Source organism: Vanessa atalanta, chromosome 2, assembly GCF_905147765.1.
Source record: "Vanessa atalanta chromosome 2, ilVanAtal1.2, whole genome shotgun sequence".
In the NCBI taxonomy this organism is placed as follows: domain Eukaryota; kingdom Metazoa; phylum Arthropoda; class Insecta; order Lepidoptera; family Nymphalidae; genus Vanessa; species Vanessa atalanta.
Genome location: NC_061872.1, coordinates 4513289 through 4534718, shown reverse-complemented (window position 1 = coordinate 4534718; position 21430 = coordinate 4513289). Strand labels below are relative to the sequence as shown.

Below are 21430 nucleotides of genomic sequence, written 5' to 3'. Positions count from 1 at the left end.
AGATAGATACATAATTTAGATTTTAGAACGAAGAGTAATTTCGCGCCAATTCCTAATGTCAAGTATCACAACTCACTGCTTTTGATTATTTAGTAATTTATTATCTATTTGTTTAATTTTAAAACTATTTAATATAACGTTTTTTAAAAACCTTTTCTTATGATAAATAATTAAAAAAAATCATGGCAGACTCTTTAGGTACGTGTTTCTCTAATCATATTCTTCACGAAAGTTTGCATTCAATATTTACAGATATTTTAAACAATACTTTCAGCTGGTCAGAGAGCTAAAAGGCAAAAAGTTGATAAACATGGTCGTATGACGGCTTTAGAAAAGCTGAAATTACTTAAAGGAAAGGGCTCAAAACATAAATATGATGTGGACGAAATGGAGAACGTTTACGATACGGTCGACGAGACAGAATATAGTGAGCGAGTTTTGCAGCGTCAAGAAGATGACTGGATCGAAGATGGTTTGTTGCTGTTATTATTATAAATAACGTTTGTCTGTCTTTCTAGAATGCGACTTTGGAAATAAATACTTTTCTTTGCTATATAATCTACCAAAGTTATATCAAAATATAATATATCGACTATATATATATATATATAAAATTGTCTATATAGATGGCACTGGATATGTGGAAGATGGCAGAGAAATTTTTGATGACGATGATGGAATTGATGATACATATGTGGCAACTAGTAAGGAATCTGGTCGGGGACAAAAGAGAAAAGCCAAAGTAGCACCACCATCAGGGAAAGGCAATATAAGAAATCTCTTAGGAGCCATGCCAACTAAGAAAAAGGAGGTCAGCTTTTTGAAGTATTAGGATAATAATCTGTCTAAATGTAAAAAAATGAAAATATTATTAAATGTGATGGCCCCATCAATTTCATTCTTCAATCTAATTTGATATCTTTTATATTATATATTTATTTAATTTCCACTACTTTAAACTAATTTAACTGTAGGATGTAAAAATATCAGAAGACAACATTTTATCAGACATCATGTCAGATTTGGATGGATGTACATCATCTGCAATCAAACCAAAGTCCTTCATGCCAAGCACTAATATTATTGAATCAAACAAAAAAGAAGCACAAAACTACTTCAAAAACTTATCAAGTTCAGTAAAAAAACCTGCTCCAGTTGTTAAAGTTGAGGAAACTGATACATATAAAAAAGAAACAAATGTAAGTAACTACAAAATAATAAATAGTGTCATTTCTAATTTACATAACATTTTGAGAATAACCTTTATCACTAACAAGTATTAAATTTATATTATCTATTCAGGATCAAAATAGTCTATTAGAAAAACAATCAAATGGTCACATAGCAAAGAAATCTGAATGGAATATAGATAAAGAAATAAAGAAAGAATTGGAAGATTCTGCAACTCAGAACATAGAAGAGTTTCAGACACAAGAAATAAATTTTGATGATGATTTTAGCAATGATGCTGCTTTGTGTGCCGTTCCTGAAGTCAAAGAAGAGACTCCAACTGTCTCTAACACTATAACAGATGTAGCTGAGGAATTTTTGAATGAAGATTTTGAAATATTTCCAACTAAAAAGGAACCTAAGGAATTAAAACCTTTGAGCAGCAATTGGGCTGATCAGAATCAAAATCAAGTGGTTTCCACTGTTCAAACCGATGGCCAACTTCCACTCCAAACTAACAAAGATGGAGAAAAAGTTCTCAAATTTTATTGGCTAGATGCTTGGGAAGATAGATTCGTTAAACCTGGAGTTGTGTATCTATTTGGTAAAGTGTATGTGAATCCAGCAAACAAGAAGGCCGGTTGTACTTCTTGCTGCTTGGTTATAAAAAATGTTGACCGTCAGTTGTTTCTTCTTCCAAGGGAATATGTAATTATTCATTTGTTGTATTTAAAAATAATTAATTATCTTAATTCCAATCAAAGCAATGTCAATTATATTCATATTTACTGTCTAGTTATAGCATTTTTAATTTTTTTTTAGAAATTAGATCCCATAACATTGGAACCCACAGACCAAGAAGTCACAATGATGGATGTGTACCAAGAATTTAACAGCACAGGGGCCAGTGAGTTGGGCTTAAAAAATTTTAAATCTAGGAAAGTCACTAAAAATTACTGCTTCAATCTGCCCGACATACCTGCACAGTGTGACTATTTAGAAGTGAAATATTCTGTAAGTTTATATGTATTAGAAGATAAATGGATCATTTCAAATTATCTTCCTTGAAATTAAAGATCTAATTTGCAAATGAAAATAATTTCTAAATATTATATTCTAAGTTATTCATTCATTTTTATTTACAGGCTGCATTACCACCACCCCCAATAGGAAAGAAATATTCAACATTTTCTCACATATTTGGCACAAATACTTCATCTTTGGAGACATTTTTACTCGATAGAAAGGTCAAAGGTCCCTGTTGGTTAGAAGTGAAGCAGGTTGAAAATGTCCAAGCTAAAGTGTCATGGTGTAAGCTAGAGGCTACTTGTGAGAAAATGGAGCAAGTTAATGTGATAAGAGATGATAATGATCTTGAACCACCACCAATTGTTATTGCTACAGTAAGTTTTTTATACTATTAATATATTCTGAATATTTACTGCATACTGATAAGTAAATAAAAAGGAAACTGCTAATTTTACCTATCAAAATAATTGCTGAAATATTTCTTTTTAATTTTTTAGCTAAATATGCGTACTGCGACTGATCCAAAAACAAATAAAACAAAAATTTTGATGTTGAGCTGTTTAGCTCACAATTCCTTTCAAATACATAAGCCATCACCAAATCCACCATTTCATCAGCACTTCTGTGGTAAGTTTATATTAAAATAAAGATATACTTATAAGAATATGTCAATTTACAAAATTATCTATTATCATGATCATTTAATTTACAGTAATGACGAAATGTAATGACATATGGCCACTTGATCTCAAACAAAACTTACCACAGTACAAGGCAACAAGACTGACCAAATGTGAATCGGAAAGAGAACTTCTAAACTTTTTTATGGTACAGTTTTGGAAATTAGACCCAGACTTAGTTGTGGGTCATGATTTGCAAGGCTTTCAACAGGACTTGCTAATTGGTAACATCTTAGATTTACGTATTCCGAATTGGTCTCGCCTAGGACGTCTTAAGAGATCAGTTGCACCTCAGAGAAAATATGCAGCCAAAGACGCATTTTTAGGAAGACTGGTGTGCGATATAAAACTTTCTGCCATGGAACTAATACGAGCCCGAAGTTTTGACTTAGATACACTATGTGTAAATGTTCTTAAAATGAAAGAAGGTGATCGCGTCGATGTAGCCCTCGAGGACTTACCTCGTTACTATGAAAGTACTAATGATCTTCTGCAACTTGTAACACTAAGTATGCAGGATGCTTCCTACATATTAAAAATCATGTGTGAACTTAATGTAGTACCCTTAGCATTACAAATTACTCAAATAGCTGGTAATGTAATGTCTAGGACTCTAATGGGCGGAAGATCTGAAAGAAATGAGTATTTATTGCTACATGCTTTTAATGAAAAGAACTATATTGTACCGGATAAAGTTTATGGAAAAAAAGTAGTAGTTGACGATGCAGATGGGGATGAACAAGAAGAAGCAGGCTCTAATAATGTACCAAAAAAACAAGGTAAAAAGAAAGCTGCATATTCAGGAGGTCTCGTTCTTGATCCTAAAAAAGGTTTTTATGATAAACTAATTCTTCTGATGGACTTTAACTCTTTGTACCCAAGTATTATTCAAGAATACAATATTTGCTTTACAACAATTAAAAGGAAAAATGGAACAGTACTTGATGACGATATAAATAACCTTGTTTTGCCTGGTCCAAATACTGATTTTGGCATCCTCCCAACTCAGATTAGAAAGCTTGTGGAAAGCAGACGGGAAGTAAAAAAACTAATGAAATCACCAGACTTGCCACCAGAACAGTACATGCAATATAACATACGGCAAATGGGTTTAAAACTCACGGCTAATTCTATGTATGGATGTCTGGGTTTCACACATTCCAGGTTTTATGCCAAACCACTAGCAGCCTTAGTTACTATGAAGGGTAGAGAAATTCTAATGGATACAAAAGAAATTGTACAAAAGCTAAATTATGACGTTGTATATGGGGACACAGATAGTTTGATGATAAATACTAACTGTTTAGATTATGACTATGTTTTTAAGATTGGTAATGATCTAAAAAGAGAGATTAACAAAAAATACAAACAGATTGAATTGGACATTGATGGAGTATTTAAATATCTACTTCTTTTAAAAAAAAAGAAATATGCTGCTGTAATAATTAGTAAGAATAAAACTGGTGAATTCACATTTACCCAAGAGCATAAGGGATTAGATATTGTTAGACGTGATTGGTCACAATTGGCAGCGGAAGCTGGCAAATTTATACTAAGCCAAATACTTTCCGAACAAACAGCCGACGAGAGACTTGAAAGTATTCAAAATCATTTAAATAAATTGAAGGATGATTTAGTGAGTAGCAAAATGCCATTATCCTTATTAACTATCACAAAACAACTTACCAAAAATCCAAATGAATATGCTGATAAAAACTCTCAACCACATGTCCAAGTAGCATTGAGGTTGAATGCTAAAAATAGTAGAAGATTTAAAAAAGGTGACATAGTACCATACATAATTTGTGAAGATGGGACTGCTAACTCACCAACACAAAGAGCTTACCATATAGAAGAGTTGAAAAACTCTGAACATCTTAAAGTGGATTACAAGTATTACTTAGCACATCAACTTCACCCCGTCATATCACGTATATGCGAACCAATAGAAGGCATGGATCCGGCGCGAGTCGCCGACTGTCTTGGTCTGGACCCTTCAGGTTATCGACAAATTATTAAAAAAGAAAACTCAAACACTGAAACATACGAGGTTGAAAACGACTATGAAAAGTACAGACATTGCAAGGAGTTTTTGTTTGTGTGTGTAAACGAAAACTGTAAAAATGAAAATAGAGTTAGAGAAACATTTGTCAAATTGGACAAAGAAAATATAACGTTTTTAGAAAAATGTCAAAATCCTAAATGTTCCGTAAAACCAGTTGATTACGTGGCTTGTATTCAAAACCAATTGACTTTACAAATGCGGCAGTACCATAACCAGTATTATGCAGGCTGGTTATCCTGTGAAGATCCAGCTTGCGGATACCGCACGGTTCGTCTTCCTCAAACATTTGCTGGTGGCTATCCTTTATGTAGACAGTGTGAAAAGGGGGTTATGTTCAGAGATTACACTGAAAAAGATTTATATCTTCAGATTAACTTTTTTCATTTTTTATTTGATGTCAATAAAAATAATACATCAAGTAAGTATTAATTAATATATTTGAATTTTTAACATAAAGTATGATGTATGACAAGCACTTTGTAAAACTTATAGTAGTACTACTTACATAAATATATTTCATTTTTCAGAAACTAAAATATCTGCACAAGTCATTACTGCATTTCAAGTTTTAAAAGAGACTGTTGAAGATATCCTGGCACACTCAGCCTACTCTATAATTAACTTATCAAAGTTGTTTAGATTTTTCCGTCTAGATAATAAAAATGGAAGCAATGTTAAGTCAGAACCTGTGGAAATTGATATCATGCCAGAAACTGAACACATTGATGCTTTAATGGAAATGGGGACCTACTAGAACTAAATATGTAGTCTTATTTGTAAATACAATTATGTTTCCATTATAATGTACATATTATTTACAACGATTAAAATAATATTGAATTAAACAAATTTTATTACTTTTATCCTGTTTAATTCTTTATAATCAGGAAATTAAATGTAACACTGTAAATAATTATGTGAAAATGCACATATTTTAAAGTAATATTTTATTATATATTTATGGTTTTTAATAAAAACCGCGGCCACGACCTCTTGTTTGCTTTGCAAAACCTCTGCCTCTGCCCCTAAAGTTATTCTTCTCAAAATTTCCATATTTCTGCCCACCAAACTGCTGCGCTTGGTTTCCATCTTGCCTATTAATAAAATTGTCTTGTATTCTGTTACCCATAAAATTGCCTCTAGTACTTTGATTAAATGAGTTATTTGTACCTCTTGCTGTACCATATGGCTGATCTTGGCCTCTTGATCCGGGTTTGAAATTATCTAGTAAACTGGGAAGCCCCTGATTATAATTATCCTGAGGTTTTCTTATTCCTTGGTTAAAGTTGTTTTGTGATTGATTATAACTGTCTTGAAGTCCACGTGGTCCTTGATTATAATTATCTTGAGGTCCATGTTGCCCTTGGTTATAATTGTCTTGTGGTCCATGATTCCCCTGATTATAATTGTCTTGAGATCCACGTGGACCTTGATTATAGTTGTCTTGGAATCCTCTTGAGCCCTGAATATAATTGTCTTGAGGTCCTCTGGATACTTGATTATAATTTTCTTGAGATCCTCTTGACCCCTGATTATAATTATCTGTAGGTCCTCTTAATCCTTGATTATAATTTTCTTGAGATCCTCTTAAACCTTGGTTATATTTATCTTGTGGTCCTTGTGATACTTGATTGTAATTATCTTTTGATCCTGGTGACCCTTGATTATAATTTTCTTGTGTTCCTCTTAGTCCTTGATTATAATTATCATGTGGTCCTTGTGACCCTTGATTGAAATTAACTTGAGCTATTCTAGACCCTTGATTAGTATTTCCTTGATGTTCCCATGTTTCTTGGATATAATTATCTTGTGATCCACATGAGTTCTGATCACTACTATTTTTGAGACCTTGATTATAACTATCTTGATGCTGTTTCAAACCAAGGTTATGAAAATTGTCATGTTGTACATTAACTTGTCCTGTCATATCTGAAGTTTGTCTTGGCTCCCACACTGTATGTACTTCAATTAGATTATTTTGGTTCCCACTATAATTTGGTATATTTGGAGTTCTAAGGAGACCTTGTTGATTAGACATAGTTTGAGTATTAAACATTTGTTGAGAATTTAAAAGAGGATTAGGTTTTTCAATCAATGATGGTTCAGGTAGATCACCAAAAGACCTTGGCTGTGTATTACTAGTAACAACATCAGATGCCGCTGCAGAAGTTGGAGCAGGTGTAGATTGCAAAGATGCTTGAACTAATGCTAAAAGGTCAGTTGCCGAAAAAATATCTTTTTTCACATCTTTCGAACTAGTTGTTGCTACATTTGACTCAATCACCTCAGGAGTACCTTTTGACTCTTCAAGAGACTTCTTAACTATTTCCATTTCTTGACGAATTTGATCTTCTTTTACTTTTTGTGTAGCAGATTTAAATACCTGTAAAGCAAAAATAAAACATTATTAAGCACTCAAATGATTTATCTAAGTAATGATTTTTAGCAGACATACATCTTCAACAGTATAATCATCATCATCGTCACTTGCAATATTAATTGGTTTATTTTCGACGGACTGAGGCTTTTCTTCAGTGGTCGGAGCGTTAGTGGCCGCAGCGCCTACATATTGCCTTAATCTCTCGACGCGATGTGGTTCACGAGCTTCAAGCTTTTTAAGATAAGCAATAAGGCTATGCTGCTCTTCTGCAGAGAGTTCATTAAAATTCTTTAATAATGTTTCCAAATCAGAGTCAGATAAACCATCCATCGCATCAGGCACATCTTCTTTCTCAGCCCTGTAAAATAAATGTTGCATAAGGTTAATGGGTTATAACAGAAATGTATTGGTAAAATATAAATAACTGTGTTCTGTATTTTTCGACTTAATATTTTAATTTGTTATATTTTCCCTGAGCAAAAGTAATCAAGCTTACTTCTTATCGTCGTAAGCGGACTGTAGCATTTGTAGGGCAGAAGCAGTGCTACCAGCGGGAGCCCGAGTCGACTCATCATTAGCAGCTCTTGCTTCAGTTTTTCTCTTTGATTCTGCTTCTCTCTTCTTTGCTTCAGCCATTCCAACCTGAGATAGACATTTTTTTTATTAAGCATGTTGCACTATTATGATTCTAAAGACAAAAACTAATTAAATCTGAACTATACAAACATATCAATATGTGATGAAATATAATAGAATAAGTTTTTATGATAAGTGTTGTTTACCACTGCATCGACAAGATGCGCGAGCTCTTCTGATGACACATCTGTCTTTCCCTGAGCGATGAGTGCGGCGGCCATCTGTTGTGCGATTTGTTCACGATCCACGGCGCCCACGCCTGCTACCGGCACTGCCTCTGCATTACTCTTTGCACTCGATGCTTCCTATAACCGGAATCAGGTATATTGTTATATTAACGGAGCTTTCATGAGATCAAGATTGTTTTTTGGGTTCGAATAACATATTCAGTAAAAATATGATTATTTTAATTTTATTTACCTTATTATTAATAATTGTACATGGTAACTAACAAGGAATATATTAGAGTATTTGGCCTAAGGATGCTTAGGGTTTATTAATAAATAAATAAATAAATTTTAAAAATACATAGTTTATTATTTTAGACTATTAAGATGACTAGAACTGCCGACACTTTTTACTCCAACGTACCTGCGCGGCCTTTCCGAACGGCTGGTTTCAGAGCGGCAATGTAACATAACGCGAACAATACACTATTCTTAGAACAAATAAGTTGGGTCCTTGATATACTACTTACAAGTTGAGTATATTTTATAATATGGTGTAAGCCGCCAAGAGATGACCCAATGTGATACTTATGTGTACAATGTTTATAATTTGTGAATATAAAACTAAGTTTATTATATATGTTAAATAAAAATATGATTTGTACTTGGTGAACTTTGTGCAAGTACGTCTCTGGGTACCATCGACCGAATAGGTACCACCCAATATTACCGCTAAGTAGCAATACTAAATATTGTTGTGTTCCAGTTTGAAGGGTCAGTAAGCTAGGGCTACAACACAAGGGATATTACAAATTTGTTCCCAAAGTAGCACATTTTCGATAATAATAAATAATTCTATAAAAAATAACACTACTTTGGCGGATAAGTAAATACATAGCTCAGATTTTTTAAATATATCGATGATCAAATAACAACGAAGGTAACTTTAAAATAAATCTTCAAGGTTTACTTTTATACTTAATTGAGCATTCTGATATGTTAAATAATTGATTAATAATCTTAACAAATTTTACTGGTCCGTTCAGTGAGCCCACCTGCTGCTTCCGCTTCTTCATGCGCGTGTCGGCCTCGTGCAGCGTGGCGGCGGCGCGCACGACGGCCGAGCGCACGGCGGCGGCGGCGCTGCCCGCCACCAGCCCCGCCTGCACCGCGCCCTTCAGCTTCTCCTTCGCAGTCTCGATCAGCACCACCGCTCTCTCGGTCACCAGCAACTCCTCAGATGAGTTTGCTTTATCCTGTGACATATCTTACTTTAAGTTTATTTACAGTTTTCGAATGTTTCTATTCAAGTCATAGAGACTTACTTGACTATTATAAGTTAGAGATCATTTTTCAAAAACAATTGTCGATATTTTTTTAAACATGCAAAGCAACTCATTGATTGGTCAAGATCTAACAGTACCTTTTCCATCTTCAAAGCCTCAGCAAGTAAGTCGACGATCTTAGGACCCAAGCTACCGAGGTAATCTTCAAGCGCTACCAGCAACCTCAGTGTTGCGACCACGTTCTCTGCTGACCCAAAATCTTGCGGCGCGGAACCCTTGTCACGGTAGACATCGTGCCGACGTGAGTTGCGGGATGCCACGCTACCGGTGCGCGAGCTCAGAGCTATGGGCGAGCGAGCATCCGGCAGCGAGCCCAGCGAATCGTCAGAATTCCACGGGGATAAGCCGTCGTCACTGAGAAAGTATATATAAATAGTAAAGAAAAAAATATATTTTTCTTTAATTTGAATTCCGCGCATCAACCGTCTTCGAACGCAGTCACATGACAGCTAAATTTTGTTAGCCATGAACAGTAAAGTAAGTGAAGAGTAAAGTATCTTGTGATTTAGGAACGGACATTGTTAATAATTAAACATTAAATGTCGTTTCTCTTTTTACTGGTGTGTAAATATTATTTTTGTAAAACAATACGTAGGTAAATACAAACTTTTATTTAATTTTTATTATTGTAAAATTAAACAAATAAATCTATTTTTACAGAGAAATTCAATTGTGTTTCATTAACTGTGTCGTTGTGTGTGCCTAATAAAAAGAATATCAGAAAAAATATTTTATATATACGTTAGAATCCGGTTATAACGACGGCAAAGGGACGTGCTAACTGGAAATCGTATTAAACGAACTAGCAATTTTACTTTATGTTTTTTTATCAAAATAATCACATCCATCACATACATTATGTGATATCACATTTTTGGTTTTCACTATGCTAAAAATGTTGGACGTATATGTAAAACAACGTACGGTTTCAGCTCTTCATCCGATATGAGTACGGTATCAGTGAGCAGTGTGCGCGCGGGGCTGTGGTTGCGCGGCGCCGACGCCCGACGCGACAGCGGGCTGCGCGCGCGACGCGCTGCGGGCATCGCTCCACGTCGACTGCTTTCTGGTCTATTATATTTTGATATATACTCATTTTAGGCAATATACATTTTATAAACAGACGTTACTGCATAAACAATATCGTAATCTTACTTATGTATCGGACTGCGGGAGCGTGTACGTAATGAACGTAGCGGAGAGCGACGCCGCGGTGGCGAGCGACGTTCGGGAGACCTAAAGGTTAAATATTTTTTAGAGCTTACCAGTTTTGCTTCCTTAAATTTGTATTTTATGAACATCTTTCGTTTTTTACATAAATCCACAATGCTATGTCGGTAATGTTAGTTGACTGTTGAGTTTGTTTTCATGAAATAAGCTTCTCTGACGCTTTACCTTCGTTCTCTATAATCGGGTGTTCTGCGTTTGGTCTCCGGAGAATTCCTCCTATGAGGAGGTGAGCGTCTCCTAGGTTCCGGACTTCGCCTCCTAGGCAACGGAGATCGATGTCGCGGTTCTGGTGACCGCCGACGATCCGACGACTTGTGACGATCAGGAGTCCTACGATGTTCAGGTGTCTTTCTACGCTCTTGTGACTTCCTATACAATAAATAAGATTAAAATATAAAATGTACTCTTATCCGGCCTCGCACGTCTACTTTTCGCTCACACTAGGCCAGAACAAACGTACTTGCTGTCGACGCGATCGGGCGGTGTAAGTCGCATGCGTCGATAGATTTCAGTGACGGTTGCGCGCAGCTCCTCCTCGTGCAATTCTTTCATGCGCCCCGTCCAGAATACGATCCATTCCGGCTTAAAGTCGTGCTTGGTCGGGTCTTTGCCCTCTGTGACGAAAGATAATGTGACATTATTTATACCGATTTTGACTTGCTTATATATCATAGCCACTACAGACTCATTTAGTTATATGCTGTGTTTTAATCAGATTTTGAATACTAGTGTTTCAATATAGTAGTTCTTGATCACAAAGATGGAAAATTGTTTGTTGCTTTACTTTAAATATTACCAGTCACGTTAATGAGATAAGAGGTAAAGTCTAGTAGTTGTACCCACCGGCCTGTATTTCCTTGTACCGTCGGTTCCAGAACTTCTTCCACTCGTCGGGATAGAAGGGATGCTTCTCCGGGTTCTTCTCGTGGTAGGCGAGCGCCTTGCGCGCCAGCTCCTCGGCCGAGGCGCGCTGCTCGGCCGCCAGCTTCACCTTGTACTCGTAGTTGGGCGCGCGCGGCGCGGCGCGGGCCGTCGCGCTGGCGTGCTGGCGCTCCGCTGTCTGAACAAGCGAAGTTACTATAAAGCCTACAGTCTTGATAAGACTTAGCATTTTTTTTCAAGGCCATTTGCATTTAGTTTGTCTAGCAATATTTACAAGCATTAAGAATACTTAAACAATAATTGATTTTCATATTTATGACTCTGAGAGATTCTATACAAAATCTTTAAGAATATATTTATTTGAAATCACATACATTGACATAAACATTATAATTGAATATTATGTCGATAATGTAGTAAACTTTGTCCGCTATATTATCGACATATTATTCTGCCATCTTGACTTTTAAGTTTTTATAAAATGCAACAGTGAATATAATTATATCATAAGCTTTATAAACTGTATACTTGTTATATACCGTAATTTTTAATTATAATAAGTATCGGGCGTTAGATAATTTACCTTCTCTTGAGACTTGGCCTTAGTATTCCGTATGGCAAAACGTGAACGGAACGAACTCTCCGTAGTCCGCTTGTCAGGGTACGGTTCATAGCGCTTCGACTCCAATTTACTCCTAAGGGTATTAAAATGACACATTAGTTTTTTAATAAACGAAATGTTATTGTTTACTATAGCAGAAAACAGGCGTGCGCTTAATTACGTGCAGTTACCTAAAGATCGACGTCACTGTAATAGCCATATCATATCGCACCGCCAATTGTATAACGTGGACATAATATTTTTTGCGACTTTAATAATATGAGGTCGCCGTTCGTTTAACAATGCAACAGATGCCGACCTGCTGTCCCGGCGCGGCTCGGGCTCGTCGCTGACGTCGGACAGCGCGTCGGCGGCGGGCGCGCGGCGCGCCTGCGGGCACGGCGACACACGGTTAGCGAGTGCTTACAGTCACGTATGCGTATGATTAAAACAAATGGAAAATTTCACTATTTAAATTAAAACAGAAACATAAAACTATACTAAATGCGATGATGGGTACATTTATAAGTTTCTTGGGATATTTAATGACAAAATCTAAAAAAATATACTTACAATATAATTAGGTGGTTTAGAAGGTGCGGCGACGACGGGGGGTGACGGGTCACGAGCTTTTCTGAAATGTTAAACACCATTAAAATATGGAAGTGTAAATTTAAGGAGTTTACAAATACTAGAAGAGACAACTATTATTATGTAAATTAATTAAAAAATTAAAATTTAAAGTTGGATTTAACAAAAACCTGAAATTAATTATATTTCTTAAAAAACTCATAAATAAATAAAGATAGCAAGCTCACCTTCCACTAATCTTGCTTGATGAATCTAAAACATATAAAAAAGTAATTGTTAAAAATAACTGAAAACCAACTATTATAAAAAAAAATTGTAACATTTTGAAACACCTACCAAGAGACGTTATTAAATCTGCATCGACAACTTCCTCGAATGTACAATCATCAGTTTCACAGAAGTGGTAGCCTCGAAAGATCCATTGATGAATTTGATTTCTGAAATTTGAATATTACAATCAATAAGCAACAAGATTATTGTAATGACGATCAATGATTTCCTATGTTGAGGACGGAGTCAAAAACATAGGAAATGCAATAGAACAATAAATGATGAGGTTATTGAATATAAGTGAATTAACTCAAATTATTTTAAAACTACTTTATTTACTGAGCTTAAACTTATTCTTAATCGAGGAACATTACTCTTTCCCGAGCTTTGATAGAAATCGAAATTCGAACAGATCTTTATAGACTGAGACCAAACCTTCGGCTGAACTGTATAATGTCGCAGTATTTATTATTGAGCATTCGTACCTGTCCTTCTCGTACTCCTCCTTGTCGATGTTGATGGGGTGCAGGCGGCCGTACTTGTCCTGTATGCGCGTGGCGAGGCGGTTGATGATGACGGCCACGCCCTCGCGGTACTTGGCGTGGCCGCGGTACGGCGTCAGCAGCGTGCACGCCTTGTTGAAGTGGCGCAGCTGCGGGCGCAAGGGGAGGGATTCAGCGTTACGTGTATTCAACTAGCTGGATTTAAATAAAATTTAACAAACTTTTTTATATTCGTTTTTGGTGCAAAATATAAGCAACCATGAAAAAAAAAACGATGTACTAAAATTGTCTAGTAATTAATTAGAACTTTAATGAACCTAACAATATATGTAGTATTGAAGAGCTTGCTTACGAGATAGTTGTATCGGTGCCAGAAGCATGTGAGATGGTTGACGATCGTACGAGGGTAGCCTTGCTTGACGCATAGCACGCAGATGTACGAGGGCTCGTGGTGCGCCTGCTCCGGGGGGTGTTCCACCAGATACTCTATACCGAGCAATGGCGCCCTGGAAATTATTTAATGTTTATTTATTCTTTATTGCACACCAATATTTAAAACTTAATTTAACATTTGGATTAATAAGTTACATGAGGTGCAACAGGCCTATATGTGTGTGTTTCTCTTCCGGGCAGCCTTTGAGCAGAGGACTGATATTATATACTATATATTTTATGAATTACAAAATAGCAACATTCAAATACCACATGCTAAATTGAACCAAACACATTACTAATATATACATTTGGAAATTTTGCGCAAAAATGGTTCAAATGGGATATAATATAGTAGTAAAAATACCACGCACTTGACGTTATCTAGTGTTTCCTGGATGTGGCACACCACGTTACGGTACTTCTCATACTTCAGATCCAGTTCCGAGGGGTTCTGTTTGTAAATCTCTACCTCCTCCGCCATCTTCTGCAGCACTTTCTCCGTTGCTGTACATTATTAAAAACAATTTTTCGCATAAGCTTATTTTTCCTTATAAAATGTATGAATTAATAGGTAATGTTAACATTACCTGCAGTCTTAGTATTGCCTTTTTCATTCAACACATATGGATGTTCCTCAAAAATACTCAGTGGCCAAACATTCTTCATGGACAGCTTAGTTTTATGCTTCTTTCCCGATATGTGAGTCTGTAATAATAATTATAATTACCATTTCCAACCATAAACCGAGATGCTCTAGAGACTATGCTCTAGAGAACACTGAAATCTTAACTTAAGATTGCGGCGAACCATAACTTAGTTTGTATTTAAAATTCATCTTGTGCTCGGCGGAGAAGGAAAACATAATGAGCACATTTGTAATGGACCAAAATATTATTTTGAAGAGGAGAGAAAGCCTTTGCCCATAGCATGGTCATTATTAACTGGCTGATACGTAACTCTTCCAACTTTCGACGATAAATCAGTCGATGAATAATTACAAAAACTTTTTAATAACTGTGTAATTAGTTTCAGAGGAAACTTAGCATTGATGTATGTAATATTGTATATTTTTATGCCATATGTGTCATATCATTATTTGTTTTCCCAAAATAAAATAAAAATAAAAAAACAATACCTGTAAAATGCTCTCTCCGCTGCACATAGCCGCACACGGATAGCACAAGTATATCCACTTGCCGGAGATATCGCGCCCGCGACGTTCCACCATACAACGGAAGCTTCCATCTTCAGTCTTGACCTTCAAACTGTTTAGATGTTGCTGGAACTCTTGCTCAGCCTGAAATCGAATAATGGTCTATTAGTTTCGTAATAAATATAAAATCTAAACCTCCGATTTCAATGCGAAATTTTGGTTTAAACTTGAATAAAAAAAAACGAATGGTTTTGGAAAATTATAGCAGATTACACAATTATACACATTCAGGGATCCGAATCAAAAATAAAAGAGACAAAAATTTTATCCGTTTATTAAAATAAAATGTTTCGATATATTTTTTGTTTGTTAAACATACTTACCGGAATCCGTTTTTGAAAGTAATCGGGAAAAACAATAAACACATCGCGATATATAACTGTCTACAGAATTATGTAAGAACCATAACCAACTGTATGAAGCGAAGTATCTTTTTTAACGTAACGTAACTCACTTATGAATTAGATCTCAAAGGACCAAATTTCGATAGGACATTGTTCAGAAGAGTAACTTAGCGCTCAAAAAAGTGTGAACAATAATTCATACATTCTACAAGTTTGTGCTTACAAGTCCGCTAGTGTGTAACACAATCTTTTAAACTACTGTTTGCCTAGTACCCGATTGGACCATAATCATTACAATTAAAAATTTGATGTTTAGTGTATAGTTTTATTTATACTCTTTATTTTTTATTGGTAACTTTAAGTCTCGTCAGTACCTTCATAACAAAAAAAACTTGCGTTGACAAATAGAGAAGAGAGAGATACCGAACTATTATGGCTATGCTTATTGCCTCTCCGCTCCAGGATCTGCGTATAATAACAATGTTTCCCGCACCTTAACCACTTCGAAAGCTAGAAAAGCTCGTCACAATTTTCCTTCTTCGGATACACAATTTAAATTTAATTTAGAGAATATAAACAAATAACATTTATGAAACACATTGTCTACATAAATTGTCGCGAAATCAAATGTAATTTTGAGGAATAAATTTGAGACTGTCCATTATGTATATATAAACCTAATTTTGTTTTTCACTATACTAAGACCACACAAACATCTTTTACCTTCAACAGGAAGTAGTAATAGCATGTCCCTTTGTAATGAGGAGTCTTTATGTTTTCCTGATATGTGCAAAGCATGAAAGCTGCAATATTTCTTATGAAGTCTTCTTGTTTTTCAAAAACTTTATTTTTAATAAGCTCTTAAATAAATAAACTTGGTGCACATAAACAAATACTTTATATTTGTTTATAGGGTATTATGTTTTATAGTATTCTTACAGACTAAAATAGGTGTTTAAAATGTGTTGATGCTTTCAAAACTGTAAATAAGTAATGGCTCCTTTTAAAATAAAGACAACTTTAAATTCATTTTGGATAACAAAATAGTAAAAATATAAGACCAGAATTTATAATTACCTATATTATTTGTTAGTAAAAATAGTCTATTATATGTCATTTTTAATATGTTAAGTTTAAAGTTGAATTTTTAACAATGCAAACACTCTTTTTCTTAAATACCATCTAGAATGTTTTATTTAAAGCATTTTCAAAAAAAGTTAATTATGATTGTTTTTTATAAAGTTTATATTATAAAATGTTAAACCCTCCCATAAAATCCCTCTTAAATTATGTAACTTTTCATATAATTACGAAAGCACTGTTTATTTTAATTTATTATAGGAAGTCAATTTGGCAAGAAATACTAACTATTCCTTACTGTCATGTCATGCCAATTATGGCAACTAAGATTTTAAGTCTCTTGTACCTGTAAATACACTGACTCATTTTAAATTGATCTTTTAATAAAAAAATATAAAAATGTAAGCTAATCAAAATGCACTTAAATCATTCTTACGATTAATTAATTGGGCAAAGCTATTAGTTTAGAAGCAGTGATAAAACTAAAAGCATCTTAAAAAAACTATTTGCACATTCTAAAATCATTTTTTCATCATCTGTACTCAAGAAGTCAATTTAATTTACCCTTTTAAAAAAACAATTTTTGAAGCAATTACAACCTCATACAGGCTCTTAAGTTATAGTTAGATCTTGGGATGTTAAGTGACTTGAGGCACTAAGAGTTTCGTTAATAATATGAGCCTGAATGAGGCTGTTATTGTTTTGTCTGAAAAAGCTGTCTCTGAATACAGTTGATAGTCATGTCGCTCCAAATTAAAATGTTCTTTTGTTTTGCAATTATAGGTCTTACAAAAACTTTCTTACGAGTTAATTAGAATGTCCATGGTACGCTTATTATAATTTGGAAAACATTTATTTCATTTTATCCTAAAATAAACACTTAAAAAAACCCACAGTAGAATCTTTCCATTACACAGACACACATATCAGACATTTACTTCAATACACAATTATTAAAACTAACCACCAACTATTGTAATGTTTTCAAATGTACCAATTTGCTTATAGCCAATGTAAATAAGAAACTATAAATATTTTTCAAGTAAATATCTTTAAAGAGTAGTATTTCACTGTATTTTACTGCTATTGTTTACTAATAAGTCCTAAAGTCTACTCAAAATGTCACACCCTAATTAATCACTTTAACATAATGAAATGGATAATTAAATATACAGCTTTATAGAAAAAATTGGCCCAGATTAGTAGTTTTTTTTTATTTTATAAAATAGGTAATCGGAATGGTGAATGGACCACCTGATGGCAAATGGCAAAAACTGTGCATAAACATTGCCACTGTAAGGAGACCATTCCTTACAATGTTATTAATGTGACACCAACCTAGGAATTAAAATGTAATAACCCTAGTAACTGAGTTACACTAGCTCACACACCCTACAAACTAAAAACCCAACAATACTACTATGGCTCATTGGCGATAGAATATGTGATGAGTATCCACTCATGTTGTTGATACGAAATGTTCAATTAAATATGTATTTCTCTTAAGTCTTTAATATTTAAAATTCTTTTTTTATGTCTCTATATTACAAATATGTAGGTCACTATTATTAATTAATATTGCCTTTTAAACTTTCTTTCTAATAATATATTTAGTAGAATATTTTATAGTTAGTCGATACAGGAAAATTCATTTAATTTATTAAGAAGAAACATTAAAAAATGTTTTCAATCTTTGCAGATTTCATTTTATATAATTAAATATATGATACAGGCATTATAATTATTAAAATGAGTCATATAAATAAAAAATGAAATATATCTTACCTTAGTACAAACAGATGTTGATTCATCAACTTCAAACTTTTTAGGTACTTCTATTACAGAATCTTCATAGCCCTCTGCTCCGGGAGGGCAGTCCGGAAGGTCCATCTTGAGACACTAAACACTTGGCAGTTTATGACCACAGATTAATCATAAACTTTAATCACTTATATTTTTTCAATAATTCTTCTTTCTTCAGTCTTCAAACACGGAAACTGGAAATACATCATTGTAATAAGCATATTAATATGTATAGTATGAAGAACATTATTATGGTAAAAACAAAATGATACTTACACCGGCATTCACATTTAGGATACTTACTTAGAACATGCATGCTTGTATCATCACTATGATTATGCAAATGCATTTAGTGATTAAAATTACCTATATTACATATCTTTTTTCACAGTAAACTTGTAGTATTATGTTTAATCTTAAATATATAATATTCAGAACTAATTTATAACTACACTAACTTTCATAAACAGCTGCCATATAGCCAGGCCGTTTGTTTTCTTGTAGAGATTTAAAAATATTTAATTGTTTGAGTACAATATTATGTACTAATATTCCTAATTATTAGTATATAAATTGGTTATCTAAGATTATTTTTGTGTTCTGATTGCATTTTCTATCTGATTATTCGACTTTAATGAATATAATATCAAATCTAATAAGAATAAAGGAACATTAAATATACACATCATTCATCATATATGAAGCAACTCTTAAATATTTATATTACTTATCTTAATCCAATGTCATCAATCTCATATTATTTTTTGAATACAAAGTTAATTAAACTTCTACATATCCATTGCTACAAGAATCATTTAGTTAAAGAGTATTATTCATAGGTAAAAGTATTGACAATAAGCATCATTTAATTATTAAAAAAATAGATAGTTATTAATTAAATTACATAGTTCAACAGCAGGTTTTAACCTACATAATCCTTCCTAATAAATACTTCCATGATGGTGATATATGTATGGGAGTTTGGGTCTGTGTCAAACTCCATTCAGAACATGTTATGAGTTATACATCACCCCACTTTGTGATTGTTTGTTTTCATAAAGTGTATACAAATTGTTACTTGTTTAAGTACCCCTACATAGAACCTATTTATAAAATTATGTTAATAAGTAAAACCCAACAACGTAATGTTCTACAAAATAAATATTTTTATAAAAGAGTCCTCAATTTGTTTTACAATTAATACAATTTCACAATTATTAAACTGATTTTTATTTTTGAGACTGTAAAATAATAAGAATTTATCTTTATATACAATATTAAAAAGACATTTATACTACAAATAGAGAATAAATATTAACTTCAGAATGTTTAGTCCTCAACATAAACCTGAATAACATTATTTAAAATACCAGTTTTTTAACACATGGAGTGTTAAAAACTGGTATTTAACAGCAATCCGTTTATCGTTATACACATTTCTAAAAATAAGTTAAAATTTTCACAAAGTACTTACCACTATAGGCTGTTAATGACACTCACTTAAAATAAGTCAAAAAAAAAATTATATTAAGGGTACGTAAATATTCATGACCCGGCAAACTGTTTATAGTTCGTATATTGAAATGTCTTTCGTGTACAAAGTATATGTATTATTATTAATTAGCATCAGGATCTAAACGTATTAAAACACATTTTTTTATACTTTTATTAAATCATCTAAGGTATTGGTACTGACCTTTAAAAGTCGCAGTGATGACTTTTTCGCAAAATTTTACTGTGTTCGAAATGTATACCCAGTTGTTACATGAAACCACAGGATCCACTCTGCTAACATATTTAATTTAATATTAACAAAATAACTATAGTAGTTAACTAAAGTTCCAATGGAATGGATATCGCAATTCACAATTTTATAAAAATAAAATATTTAGTATACCAACAGCTTGGATAAAGAAGCCATTAGCCAATTTATTATCCATAGACAAAGTGTAGTGGTTAATGGTTATATATTATATCCTCTCTACCATAGACCTGATAAAAATACTATCTTACCATAAACACGACCAACCATTGACAATTAATTAGCGTAGACTAAAAAATCATTATAATGATAACCCTACACGTTACGATATACAACTACATATTTGAGGATTTTTAAAGCGATGAACGATGACCAAAACTTTACACATTTGAGCCAGTAGAGTCTAAAAGAATAAACATTACTTCTATAAAAATGTAACTGAGAACAATATTTTAATATTTTGTTAAAGTAAGAAATATAAATACAATAAAACGTTTTATCCAGTATTATGATATATCTTCGAAGACGATTATCTTTATTTCTTGATATTATATAAGTAAACTGATATCTAATAAATATTTAACTTCGTGGTATCCGTTTTATCTCAAAAATACACATGTTATATAGTTTAAATTTTTTGCAAAGCATGTTTCTGGTTTCGAAACTTGTGCAAATTAAGTATTCATAACTAGCAACCCCTTTGCACTGGTGCAATGGTGATACTAAATATACTAAATGTACTTAATTGGATTAATGCTGTATTGCTTAAAATCGCTTCGCAAATAAGCTATTATTCTTTGTAGAAAGTAAAGGATAAAAAAATGTTATATTCACATAACATTAGAAAACTCTCAGTATCAGAAAATTATCAGTGTTTCGCTAATATATTAAGCAAGTATTATACATAAAAACCTTCCTCTTAAATCGCTCTATCTATTAAAAAAAAATCTGCACCAAAATCGTTGCGTAATTTAAAGATCTAAGCATACACCGGGCCACACAGACAGCGGAGCAGGGAACAGACAGGGAAGCGCCTTTGTTTTAGACTATATAATAATTATTATTTTGGCAACAAAATTTACTTAAAAATTATCCTATTATCCTGTTCAAAGTTACATGGCACATTAGCCTTAGATAGTAGCCTAACCTAGCCTGTCCACAACCAGAAGCTGCAGCTATCACACCAGTCCCGTAGAATTATGGTAAATGTATTAAAACTATCGACCTTATTTTTAAATTAATA

The 21430-nt window shown here is 33.5% G+C and overlaps 2 protein-coding genes across 3 annotated transcripts; one reads left to right on the top strand and one right to left on the bottom strand.

Moving 5' to 3' along the window:
* The first annotated feature begins 56 nt into the window (after positions 1 to 56).
* Positions 57 to 5840, top strand: LOC125075989 (DNA polymerase alpha catalytic subunit). Its single transcript, XM_047687906.1, has 10 exons — positions 57 to 198; positions 275 to 472; positions 627 to 811; positions 975 to 1199; positions 1303 to 1878; positions 1993 to 2184; positions 2316 to 2573; positions 2697 to 2826; positions 2912 to 5362; positions 5472 to 5840. Exons 1-10 carry the CDS (start codon positions 183 to 185, stop codon positions 5696 to 5698), a joined length of 4458 nt encoding a protein of 1485 aa, XP_047543862.1. The 5' UTR covers positions 57 to 182; the 3' UTR covers positions 5699 to 5840.
* Positions 5812 to 20351, bottom strand: LOC125075978 (uncharacterized protein CG7065-like). Of its 2 annotated transcripts, XM_047687886.1 has the most exons (23): positions 20122 to 20351; positions 18408 to 18619; positions 15121 to 15282; positions 14573 to 14690; positions 14357 to 14489; positions 13903 to 14056; positions 13533 to 13699; positions 13114 to 13214; positions 13005 to 13029; positions 12760 to 12820; positions 12506 to 12576; positions 12169 to 12280; positions 11547 to 11763; positions 11164 to 11317; positions 10869 to 11072; positions 10629 to 10709; positions 10398 to 10544; positions 9551 to 9827; positions 9183 to 9383; positions 8107 to 8265; positions 7821 to 7966; positions 7400 to 7682; positions 5812 to 7327 (listed from the first exon to the last, which is right to left on the bottom strand). In XM_047687886.1, exons 2-23 carry the CDS (start codon positions 18510 to 18512, stop codon positions 5912 to 5914), a joined length of 4494 nt encoding a protein of 1497 aa, XP_047543842.1. In that variant the 5' UTR covers positions 18513 to 18619; positions 20122 to 20351; the 3' UTR covers positions 5812 to 5911. The 2 variants fall into 2 exon arrangements, with proteins under 2 accessions (XP_047543842.1, XP_047543850.1); XM_047687894.1 differs by lacking the exon at positions 18408 to 18619.
* Between the last annotated feature and the right edge of the window lie 1079 nt (positions 20352 to 21430).

Bases quoted from the DNA above. Each gene is read 5' to 3' on its own strand.
- LOC125075978 (XM_047687886.1), bottom strand. From the start codon at position 18,512: ATGGACCTTCCGGACTGCCCTCCCGGAGCAGAGGGCTATGAAGATTCT. The intron at 10,545-10,628 runs GTAAGATTACGA...AAAATATAATAG, and splicing joins TCCCGCAGTCCGATACATAA to ACCAGAAAGCAGTCGACGTG. The intron at 7,328-7,399 runs GTATGTCTGCTA...TTTGCTTTACAG, and splicing joins ATGATTATACTGTTGAAGAT to GTATTTAAATCTGCTACACA.
- LOC125075989 (XM_047687906.1), top strand. The intron at 473-626 runs GTTTGTTGCTGT...TTGTCTATATAG, and splicing joins AGATGACTGGATCGAAGATG to ATGGCACTGGATATGTGGAA. The intron at 1,200-1,302 runs GTAAGTAACTAC...TTATCTATTCAG, and splicing joins CATATAAAAAAGAAACAAAT to GATCAAAATAGTCTATTAGA.